At 47.3% G+C, this 12,422-nt stretch overlaps 1 protein-coding gene across 5 annotated transcripts in view; it reads right to left on the bottom strand.

The window, feature by feature from the left end:
• Positions 1-3,628: 3,628 nt before the first annotated feature.
• DNMT3B (DNA methyltransferase 3 beta) overlaps positions 3,629-12,422 on the bottom strand; it is a 52,154-nt gene continuing 43,360 nt past the window's right edge. For 3 of the 5 annotated variants that reach the window (XM_054046292.1, XM_054046287.1, XM_054046288.1), the window contains 3 exons: positions 10,976-11,045; positions 9,946-10,064; positions 3,736-7,845 (listed from right to left, as the gene is read on the bottom strand). In XM_054046292.1, the coding sequence (XP_053902267.1) occupies positions 7,704-7,845; positions 9,946-10,064; positions 10,976-11,045 (331 nt within the window). In that variant the 3' untranslated portion in view covers positions 3,736-7,703. Of the gene's footprint in view, positions 3,707-3,735; positions 7,846-9,945; positions 10,065-10,975; positions 11,046-12,422 lie in introns of those variants that run through there. The other 2 variants (XM_054046289.1, XM_054046290.1) reach the window with 2 other exon arrangements.

Raw genomic sequence — 12,422 nt, forward strand, 5'->3', positions numbered from 1 at the left:
TTCCCTCAGCCCTTTCTTCCCCCAGCGCCTCCCCATCCTGCCCTCAGCCCCCAACACCTCCTTTCCCCTTTCAGGCTCACTGCCCCCCCAGCCTCCCTGCCCTCCAGGCCCCAGCTCATCGCTTTCCCCCTCCGCTGGCTCACTGCCCCCTCAGTCTCCCCCACCCTTAGCTCATCACTTCCCCCCAGGCTCACTGCCCCCAGCCCCTCCTCTGCCCCCCCAGTCTCCTCCACCCTTAGCTCATTGCCTGCCCCCCCCGCTCACTGCCCTCCAGTCCCCAGCTCATCGCTCCCCCCCCAGCTGACTGCCCCCCAGCCCCTCCTCTGCCCCAAGGTTCACTGCCCCCCAGTCCTCCTCCTCCTCCTCAGTTCAGTCTCCTGGCCTCCTCCCCAGGCTCACTCACCCCTAGCCCCATCCTCCCCCAAGGCTCATCCCCTCCATGCTTACTCCCCAGCCCTCACTCCAGGCTTATTTCCTCCTAGCCTCCCTGACCTCCACCCCAGCCCCCTGCACACCCTCACCATCCTGCACGCAGACCCCTCTAGGGCCCAGCAGTCTCCAGCTTCCCAGTTTGTTTGACCTGTTGTTTCTTGAGAGCCCTTTTCTTGGCACTGGTGCTGCATACAGACCCTGGCAGAAACAACTGGGCTCCTCTCCTTGCAGCAGGAGGGTCAGGGGACTCTAAAGACACGCTCACACTCTATGTAAAATAATCAGCAAAGTTTGAGGTGTTTACTCAGGCTTGTCTGGGGCATAATGACCATGGCACTAATCCCCATTGCCATGTCTAAAAAGCCCTCCGCTTACTGCCCAAGCCAGACCTTGGCAGCCCCCAACCGCCATGTAGGGCCATGTTCATCTTGACCCAGCCCCAAATCAGGAAGATAAGCCCGTTCCCACTTGGCCAAAAGAGGGCTGGCATGACTTACCCCACCCTCTAGGAACACATCATCTGCCAATTCAACTCCCCACGGTATAAAATAATTTCCCTGATTTGCCAACGGGAAAATATGGCATCACCAGTCCTCATCCCTGGGTACAACAATGAGTAGCCATTGCCATCCTCAATCCAGGGCTAAAACAAGATCCTCACTTGAGATGAAAGACAAGTGTCAATTGTTCTTTAAATATGCATGGAATCTACCTCAGTACCATCAGTCAAGGACTCTGTCTTCCCTGCATTCACATACACAAACTTCTTATCGCTTTCTAGAAGACCATGTTACCATGAGTAGGTGTTAATAGCTAAGGGCCTGAATCTTCTTTGTTCTGCATCCTGTGTTGTACTTTTCACCTGTGCTCTGCACTCACTTTGTGTAGATGGAGACACAAGATGTTAGGCAGTGGAGAATTATGTCTCCTTGTTGTATCTCTTCATTGCACATAGCTGGAGACACAAGATAAAAAATACCTCATCTTTATGACTACAATGTGCAAAAGCAAACAACAAAAATACAAAGTTCATGCTGCTCCTTGATGCATGTATATTTTTAACATATCTTGCAGTTAGTTCCCTTTTTTGTTTATCTTTTGTGGCTTTGCTCATGTGATATGTAGCAGCGTAAGGTAAGGAGCATGATGAACACAAACAAGAGGAGTGTTTCTTTAGCAATAACTATTTAGAAATTCCTGTCCCGTCATGTGAGTTTCTAATGCTTTGGAGAGCAGAAGGTTCACCCATTATAATTTATATATAGTTCTTTTTGCAACAGCTTTCTCTAAGGGCTTCACTCGCTAAAAAACAGTTCAGAAAAACTGTTAAAACTTCTAATGAGTATCACGGGCTTTAAGAAAATAAGAAAAAAGTCTTCAGTCAGGTTAGACCAAATTCTCTGGCAGAGAATTCACAGCCAGGAGCAAAGGCTTCTAGGTGACCAAAGATATCAGTATGAAAAGAAGTCCAGCTGTAACTGATAAAGTACCACTGGCTTCATATTGACTTCAGCGTGAGGAACAATGTGGATCGCATAGGTATGGTACTCCTGGTCACATGCCCTGACAGCTGCTGAAGAGGATGGTTCTTAGGACTACTGGAATGAATAGCAAGGTCCTGACCCTGCTCCTACTGAAATCAATAGTTTTGCCCAGTGTGAATAACTCGATACTCGAGGCATAGAAGCACAGCATGTAAGGCCAGAAGGAACCCCCACATCATTTAGTCTGGTCTCCTGTACATCAAAGGCCACCAACGCCACCGAGCACCCATTCTGATTCCCTGACCTAATCACTGAGGGGTCCTGTTAGTTAAATATATACGTAGAGCCAGCAGTTGCTCCCTAGTTAAGGTTGCAATCCAGGGAACGAGCTGAGCAGTTGTTCTTGTTATGCAAGGATGTGAGGTGAGCTGCAGAAACCAAAGGTTAGACTCCATTGTCGATGGCGAGGCCTTGGCTTGCAGAGGCAGAACTGAGTGGCAGGCTGCAGCCAACAGGAGGCTCGGGGTGCTGTGTTACGTAACGTGTGAAATAAGAAATAATTTAGGAATTAAACACAAGCTCTCCATGGCTTAATGGACAGAACAACTCAGGCTCCATTAGAAGGCTGAGCCATGGTGAGTAGTAGACGCTGTAGAGATGATGCTTCTTGCCACATGATTTCATCAGCAAGACCACCCTTAATTCATAGCTGAGGTGCAAGACAAAAAGTTCTTTGGAGAACAGCTCATGCTTCTGGCGTCCTTTGGGCTCACTCCTGCAAGGAGTAGAACATCCTTCATTTTAAGGTGAGAGATTCAACACTTGCAGGATCAGGCTGTAGCTTGAATCCTGATCACCTTATTGATGTGGCAAGTCCCACTGACTCAGACTGTGACATGCCCCTTCGCAGAGGACCAGCGCAAGCTCTAGGAACTCCTTAAATCTTTCTTAAGCCCGCAGCACGATTTACTGGTCTGTGGGCCCATGTGCTGACCTTCTGCCCCGGCTGGATTTTACTCTAAGTGGGAATCTTCCGTCTAAACCAAACAGCTAGATAGCTCTGGGAACTGTGGTCCTGATCACCTCAGCAAGGTGTTGAAGATGCTTGGTGGATACTCATGTGGGTGTGGTAATAGCGCTTCTACTCACATGAAGGGAATATTTAGAAAAAAATAAATAAATAAATAAACGATACAGAAAATTTGAAGCGTTAGTTATTGGTCATTGGGGGTGACATACAGAGTATAGGGCAACAGAGGGTCCTGTGGCACCTTTGAGACTAACAGAAGTACTGGGGTATGTTGGTGTTTTGGGGCTGGGCAGCACACATAGTATATACACACTGCAATGTCCCCAATGAGGGGTGGGTAACCGGTGGGCGGGATCAGGAAACAGTCGATAAGCGGTGAGGGTCTAACACCCATACAGGAAGTAGAGACAGTCATGGGTATAGGTAAGCGGACTGGGTAATGGGGATGGGGTGACCCTCACGTGGCGGGATTCGGCTAGGTTTGGTGGGTTTAGGGCTCAGGGGATAGGGTCCAGCAGGGGGTGTGTGTGGGTGCACGAGGTCTCCACGGCTCACTCCCGGTATTGGCGGTGGCCGGTGATGTGCTCGATGTAGATGTCCCGGGACCAACGGATAGTGTCCGAGACCATTAGGCGTCTCATGAGCCGTGCGTAATGACGGCCCACCCCACAGGTAAGTGGACAGCTAACTCAGTTTAAGCACATTTCTCATCACCACCATTTCCCAGCACCGTACTTTTTTTTTTTACTTTCTCTTGTTTCTGTTAAAAAAAAAAAAATTGTCCAGTCATATAGAAATACTGATTTTAATTAAACTGATAAACGTTAAGGTAAACTCTGGGCATTGATCTTTTTTCTTTTTCTTAAGAAAATGAGTAAAACTGTTTAGACAAGGCACAGTTTTGATTTTTCACACTTTGGTACTAGGCCGATTTTACAGAAAACATGAATTATTGCAACACAACAAAAATACAAGCTTGTCGTGATTTTAAAAGATCACCCACAAAAGTTTTGACATTAAAATCCTTAGTCTAAAAAAATAGCACCAATGAGAGTAAAAGGCCTTTAAGAATCATTAAAATAGCATTCCTGAAATGCAGCTCTCTCCTGAAAACATTTGTATAAACATGTAATAAAAGGCAGATTTTACAGGGAAAAGTATTTTGTGGAAGATTACAATTTTTCATGTAAATTTAATGCCAAGACAACTCTTACTCCTCTCTTCCTAATCTTTCTTTGCTTTCCAAATCTTCTGTGTTGTATGTATTTATTTTTCTTTTGATGAGGAAGGGAAGGATATAAAAACTGGGGTAGAGAATTCAAAGATAAAGCTGAGTTGAGGTCGTGTGTGTTAATCCAGTCTGAAAAAAGGTCAAAGGCTAAAATAAATGGAGGACTCACATGGGGATTTTGTCATCTTCTTGTCTCACTTCTGCCAGGAGCTCCATGTAGGCAGACTCCTGCAAACATGCAAAACTCTGTTCTCCTCTAGGGGGTTCTGCGGTCCACCCACTTGGAGCTCAGGGACTATCAAACGCTTTCACATGACAGTAAACTAGGGCTGGGATGAGGAATTAGTGTTCTAATCCAGATCCAGAACAGGTTTAGGGTTCAGGTTTAGCTTTTGGTTCAAGAGTTTCAGGCGAGGTAGGCATGTAAATGCATGTGGAGTTCCTCCAACTTTGCACACAGAGGCACCCAATTAGCCAGCTGCATGTGCATTCCTGTGTGCAGACTTGTCAGTTGCATGCTCAGGTGAGAAGACCATTTTGAACACCTACATCACTTGAAAATCTGGCCCCATATGTCTCCTGAGTCACATCTGTATAGTTTATGGGTGTGAGATGATGAAGGGAGATGATAGGCTGCTTCTTGTCCCTGAGTTGCTTAGAAAGATTGGAGGTAGCACACAGGAGAGCGCTGCTTGGTTTTTCTTCAGCGTTTTGGAAGTCAGTGCATTCTCAAGTGGATGTCACCTGGGAACAGTTAACTGACAGGGTTTCCAAGTGCAACGGGGCAGGACTGAGAGGAGAGCGCTACTCAGTCTCTCCTCTCCTCTGTGGGAAAACCCGTCTCCCACGTCTGTGACCTGCTTCCCCCCGCTGTCAGTTCCCAACTGACTCTCGACCCGGGCATCAAGAGAAGGAGGGCTGCAGCTGCGGTTAGAGGTGGGAAACAATCTGCAAAAACAGCTCGACAGAGGGTAAGCTACACCCTGAGAGGAGTGGGAAACACGAGGGTCTTCATCCACGGGGGATGATGCCCTCTTCTAGGACGTGGCAAGGAAATGCACAGGGGTCTCCTGTTATCAAGGAGGGGCAGAAGGAGCAGAGGTAGGGACGCTCTCATTTCTCATGGATCCTTGTTAAAGTGGAGGCTGCCCTTTGGGAATGCTGCTGAGCACACTGCAGAAAGACTGCTGTTTGCCTAGCTTTTCACATAGCCTGCAGGCGTGTCTGGGGGGCCAGGCTGCTGTTTACTTTGCCACAGGAGACAGAGGCGTCTCTTCATTTAGAAGTGGAAGCCTTTGCAAGGACTAGCCAGAGTCCATTGGTCTGCCTCTTGCTTGAGCCTTTTCTTAGATGCAATGGCATTTGCTTTCAGTCAAATCAGATAAAGCAACACTTCCTGCAATTCAGCAAAGCACTTCTAGAAGCACATGTGTTCTGTTAAGCATGAGCATAAAAAGTGCGTCACTTCACTGGGGCCACTGGTTTGAGTGAAGAACAGAGCTAGGAGAGGACGGAGGAGCTGAAGTCCTGGATTGTTTCAAAGCATGGCAATATGCACATGAGGGTGCCACTTTTAGGGGAAGCTCTGTGGGGAAAAAGTCTGACTTCCCTATAAAGTGACTTCCCTGTGTCATTAGTAGATCTGTCAGAGAGACTGTTCATCATGGTATATGTACGATATGCACGAGAGCCCTACACACTAGCTTGCCCGGCCCATGATTACTGTATTTGAGAGCTGAAATCTCTGGGTCCAGGCTTTATCCAATTCAGGATCCAGTAAGCGCTAGTCAGTCTTGGGAGTTTCTTTCAACATTGCAAATGTTTGTTTTTTCCAGTAAAGGCAGGAAGTAAGGTGAGGCCCTCAGCAAGGCGCTGGGGCAGCAGGTCTGCCCTAGCCACCAGCGCGATGGCCAGACCTGACTGGGACGTCCCTTTCTCAGAGCATGGCAGTGGATTAGACAGGAAGGGTCCAGTGGCACTAGATCCATAGTTGGTTGTTCAGCCTGAAGCCAGATTTTCAACCCAGGTCAAACCCAAATCAGCAAAGGGCATCATCCACTTCACAGTGGGTAGGTGATTGCACCTGCCAAGGCCGGGGCCATGCACACAACTGGTGCCTGTGGGTGGGCAAAGATCAGAGTAAAAATATGTCCCTCTATGCTTCTTAACAGACATTAGCTGTATGTGCAGGGATGGCAGATGAGATAAGAACAGTGGGAATCTGTCTGATTCACCTTATAATAAAAACGGACTCTCCCGAGGGAGGGTGGGGGGTGTTGAGAGTTTACTCCATGGCAGGAGGATTCCCTTTTCCGTTAACACGGGCCTGCTCTAGCCCCACTGTAGTCAGTAGCGAAAGCACCACTGACTAACCCGGGAGAAGAATCAGGCCAAAGCCCAGAGCAAAATTCCTAGGTGAAATCTTGGCTGCACTGACGTCAATGGGAGTCTTGCCATGGACTTCAACAGGGCCAGGATTTCACCCCGGTGTCTTAGTGGGATCAGGATTGGACAACACTGTGTTGGCAACACTGTTCAGGTTTATAAAACTGTTAATAAAAATAAAGTTTTGAGGTTTAAAAAAAAAAAACAGCATTGAACATGAGTGCTGCCCCTTCCTGCCCATTTCAGCACATTCGTTTGCAAAACGTTAAGAGAACATTTTCCTTTTTGCTTTGGAGCCCAGACTCTCCAGAAACTGATGAATGTTTTACCTTTCTAGCTATTCAGCTGTTCTTAATGTAAAAATTAAAAGAATATTTTAAAAGGGAAGGAGTGAATATTGGTAAAACTACAGCCAGACACAAACAACAACATTTCTTTAGCTCTAACTAGAACAGTAATTCTATCACCTCACAGTTCAGTTTCAGCTACATTCAGGTCTAGGAATTTCCACATTCTCATGTAATGCCTTAAAGCAGCAACAAAAGTTTAAAAACAAAATTCAACTTTAACAAATAAAAAAAATGTAAAAAGCTATTTGGTTCTTGTATCCCGCTTGTCTGTTCAGTGTATGTAACCTGACAGGGTTCTTTATACCTGTGGCTACAGTTCTGATTTCTTAGCAACTGTTTTGAGAGGCTGGTTTTTTTTCCCACAAAAGCCTTGTTTCTACCTATTTCAAGTATGGTTGCAGCCCGCCAGCCAGCGGCTTTCACCACCCAGCCTCTGAATCGCTACTTTTCAATTGTACAGTAAAATGGAATGGTTAATGCTCTGTGTGAGACATAGCGGTCTCTTCCACCATACCTACGCTCTCCTGGGTGGGGTAAGCTAGCTTCTGTGTTCGGTATTTTCTAAAGAGCGTTGTCTTCTGTCCCTTTGAAAAAGTCACCCTAACAGGTTCTTTGGTTAAAGAAAGTTTCCTACGCTCTCCCTGCAGGGCCACACTTCCTTCCCAAAGCGTGTGGCTCGGGGGACCATTTCCTACCAAGTAATGGAGCTTGTGGGCCATTCTCTTCCTTCCCTCTCCCACACAGGCAGTTGAGCTAGTGCATCTTTACCAGAAGAGACAAGGGAATCCCTGCTATTCACAGGCAAAATAATCCTTGAGCGGGGCGAAGAGGTGCCGAATGACCGGGACACTCCACGATCTCCCGAGTAGCTTCTGACGAGCTCCACGCCCCATGTTGGACACGTCCGTGTAGTGAAGGGGGAAGCCAAAAATCCTGCAGAGGGAAGGAAGAGAAGAGGAGCTTTTAGAACAGCAGTTACACTTCGATGACGTCTTGTCCTTGTGGTCACAGGGTTACTCCTGAGGGCCAGAACCCTGACCCTGTGCATTGCCCAAGGCACTGGGCTTTGGGCATGGGTTCTCTGGGCGTTCCAGGGGAGGGATCCCCTCACCCACAGACGGTGAGCAACTGTACAGCTCCTGCACTGAAGGAGTTTTGGCCTGTGGCTCTCTGCAATAGCAAAGCCAATGTCTCACCTATGCCCACTTCTGTGTTGTCGTGGAGACAGCGCCCTCCACCCGAATGAGACACAGTTGGTATGGAGTGCCCTTGCATAGCCTCAAGGCATTATTTCTACACGGATGTCTCTTGCGCTGGTCACTGTTTTGTCTCACTAAGGGGCACATTTCCACAGGGATGAGGCCCAGACCCCGACTCTGTGGGCACAGTGTCTGCCCAGTCTCGGCACTGGAAGTGTAGGTGAGAGTCCTCAAGCCTCTCTCTGATTTGTGCCCACAGTTCCATCGTAGGTACATGTTACACTCACATTAAAGAAGCCCTCCACCCCCTTTTACAAACCTGGTCCCAAAACCCTGACCCTTCTCTCACTGAAGCGGAGTGTTCCATATATGGTACATATTTTTGTTTTCCTGTAGAGATCTGTATCCTGAAAAATCACTTCTGCCCCCAGCTTGTCTAGTCAGATTGTTCTGGTATGGCTTTTATGTTTCCACATGGCTCTCACACGCTTCCATACTCATGGTTTTCACAAACCTAACTCAAGTTTAAGGGGTTTTTCAGCTTACACTCAGATGCTGAAATCTAGTGATCCACACTACTGTTAGAGTACTTTTCCCTCCATGAATCTATGATCTTTGTTCGCTTGTATTACTGAAAGGCAGAGATAATCTCTCTTCTCTGAAACCAGCACTGGGCTCTTATCATACTGAAAAGCCCTGATATGCCGTCAGTCAGGTGAAATGCAGTGACTGTCGCACTTGACTGAAGTGCAGTAATGTATGTATCTTAATGGCGGTCTCTAGTATTATTATTATTACTGCTGTCCACTGAAACACAAGGCAAGTGAATATATCCAATCACTTGCCTGAAGAGCTCAAACAGATGTGTCAGGTACTGGAGAATCACTGCACAACATGAAAACCAGTTTCCACAAGAACTGAACTTTGGAATCCCCCTAAACTAAAGAAGAAGTGCATTCCGCCAACACATGCATGGACTAATTCCGCTGGGAGCACCCCCACAGCAGAGCCCAGCTGTCCCGGCTGACAGAGACACCCTGGATGGTCTGATTAACAAATTACCCTTTCCTGGGGTGCCAGCTTTATTTAAAACATAACCAGGGAAGGGGGAAATAAAAGAACCAGATGACACACCCAAGACCTCTCTGTCTTCAGGGATCAGGGCCAGGGGCTCTTTCAGTCATTAAACTGTAGGCTTCCTTGTGCTGTTGCCTGCTGCAGAGTCCACAAACCATTGAGAAGTCCCCCTTGTTGGGCCATCGCCCTTAGTGACAAGCCAGAGAGCCTGCAGTGTAAACTCCTAGGCCCCTTCCAAGGAGGGTCAGCAGATTCTGCTTCTTGCTGAGGAACTGCCAGGTTAGGAAAGGCCACCTCCCATGCACACTTCACACCTCCCTCCAGTGTATGCTGGAGAAGCGTTTCCTTTCCAGGAACCAATTCAAGGCATGGGGCTTCTGGACCTCGGCCTCGCCATCTTGGAGTCTCACCCTGAAGAGCCAGTGAACTCCATCACAGACTCCCATGGGAAGAGCTGGCAGATGCACGCAGCGCCTCCCACAGACCTTTAAGGGGACCCTGCTAGTGTGCACTAAAAGTTCCATAGTCCGCTTTGATCTGAACAGCGGTAGGTCAATGCGCTCCACGGTACTTTTTGCTCACAGGAACAAGAGCCACATGGCCAGTCAGTTCACGGCAGGCTGCCGTGCTGTGGATTTACACCCCAGCCTGCCATAGACATGCCCTGAGCGTGTGGTTCTACCTAATCCCCACCGTTTTTTCCCCCTCTCCCATCCCTCCACCTCTCTCTGAGCCACCCCTTGGTAGTGACGCTCACCTTTCTAACTCAGTGCACCACAAATTGTCTTCTTTCCCATTCATGAGCACTGGGAGCTGCATGCTTTTCCCCTGCCTGAGGGAGTTGGATTTAGTCGTTATGGTTTGCACTTTTCTCAACTGAAGAACAAAACAACAAGAGTTGAGGTGAACTTCTGGGTTTAGTATTCGGGATCAAATGGATGTTCTGTGGGCTATCCTGCAAAGATCTCGTACTGAGAACAGGGCTGATCTAGGCAGGGAACGATAAAAGGAAGGAGCAGGGATTTTGCATGCCAGCATTTTTAGTATTTACACCAATATGCATCAAATGCCAGCAACGGATTCTGCAACCACCGGCACGTCAGCTCTTAAGAGAGTGGTTGCACTCGCAGAAGAGGGTATATGTAAAAAAAGTATATGGAAATGGATGGAGCTACTTTACCTGGGCACTGAAATCCATAGCTCCCAAGAATTAAAAATATCTATACAGAGATCCAGAGGGAGAGCAGCAATGTGTGTCTCCTGTAGGAACAGCGCTGACATGTTGGGAACAAGGAAAAGTAGCAGGCCAGGGTGTGTGCCTGTTAATTAGGACTGTGCCACAGGGCGTTAAGTCCCCACAGTTACAGCCAAACTCTCAGCTTTGGGCCTCATTTGTGTGTGGACGATACCTCAACAGAAAGCCCCTATGAACAAGACAGAAGCCCAGCATCATCTGTCTCACCAGATCCACAAAGCAGAATGGAGGGAAAAATAAGGGAGGTGTGGGGGAGGGAGGGAGAGAGAGAGAGGTAGGAACCACAGAGAAATCCCTCATTAGGGTTGAAATGAGAGAGAATATCCTCAAGTCCAGGAGAAAGCAGAGAATCCTCGAGAGTAAATCAACTAGAGCATCCACCAGACAGGACACCCCTTATTATAGCATGCAGTATTACACGAGGGAGCCCCAGGAGGTGACGGAGCCCCGAGTAAGTGGTATTCATGGCAAGCTGAGAAATACCAGACTGCCCCAAGGAACGAAAGGGAAAGGGTTGAACAGCAAGTCTTACCTTTGCTATCCTACTGTACTCCAGGCAGTCCTGAAGCTCAACTCTATCAGTCCTGGAAGCTACCAGAGGCCTGAGAACAGGCAAAGCTCATTACACACTAAACTCTACAATTAAGTCTGTTCTCTAGTCCTCCACCAAGCTTATCTTTTGCGCAAAATTCATCGCTTCCTCTGCTGTAGCAGGGAGTGCGGCATCATTTAAAGAAAAGGTGAAAATCAAATGTAATCCCAGACTGCAAATCAAGTGGGTGAAAATAAAGCCTCACCATTATCATTTCATACATGTGAACAGCCTTTGGGAAAGCCCCACACAGCCCTGCTCAGCATAAGCAAGCTTTATGCACAAGAGGCAACAGAATCCAGAAACCTCCCAAAAGAGAGAAGAACTAAGAGAGGTCATGGGGGAAACATGACATTAACGGCTGGCCGGGGCTTCTGGTTTGGTTCTTTAATTATAGTTGTAAGAAGTGGAAAAATATTTAGGACTTTGAAAAAATCCAAGAAAAAAACCCACTGTCCTACTGGGTTTTTTGTGTTTTTGTAAAGACAGTGCGACTGTTGGAGACGTGTGTGTGAAGGGGAATAACCTGCACAACAAATCTGGCAACTGATTACTCGGATTTGTGCATGTCCTTTCTGTGCCACACCTAGCAACTGTGTCCCTGGCCTCTTATATCATTTCATTTCCCACCTGAAAATGGCAGGCACAGATGCGGAGGGAGGTTGTGAGACTCCTTTTTTCTACACTGTCAGTGAGGGACGGAAACCAAACCTCCGCCAGCTTGAGAAATATAAACAGAAAAATGAGTGGTTTCAGAGTAACAGCCGTGTTAGTCTGTATCCGCAAAAAGAAGAACAGGAGTACTTGTGGCACCTTAGAAACTAACAAATTTATTAGAGCATAAGCTTTCGTGGACTACAGCCCACTTCTTCGGATGCATATAGAATGGAACATATATTGAGGAGATATATATACACACATACAGAGAGCATAAACAGGTGGGAGTGTATATATATCTCCTCAATATATGTTCCATTCTATATGCATCCGAAGAAGTGGGCTGTAGTCCACGAAAGCTTATGCTCTAATAAATTTGTTAGTCTCTAAGGTGCCACAAGTACTCCTGTTCTTTTTGAGAAAAATGAGTGGTCCAGTGGTAGAGCCCACTGATGCGCAAACGTAGATTCACATTTCTTGACTACTTAAGAGGCTTTAATGAACATGCCTATTTATTAGATGATGCAAGAGCATATAATCTACTTACAAATATCCCACACAGTACGGAGCTCTGGGCCCAGATATCAAGTCAATTTGAACCGTGTTCTTTAAAGTGAAGGTAACAACTGAGTGCTTCTTCCAAGAGAACAAATAAGCTGTTTCCTTCAAATGTAGGACCACTCAGGAACCCAGCCCAAAGGCGGCTTTCACTGCTCCTGTCCGTTGGGAC

The sequence above is a fragment of the Malaclemys terrapin genome, chromosome 12, assembly GCF_027887155.1.
Source record: "Malaclemys terrapin pileata isolate rMalTer1 chromosome 12, rMalTer1.hap1, whole genome shotgun sequence".
NCBI lineage: Eukaryota > Metazoa > Chordata > Testudines > Emydidae > Malaclemys > Malaclemys terrapin.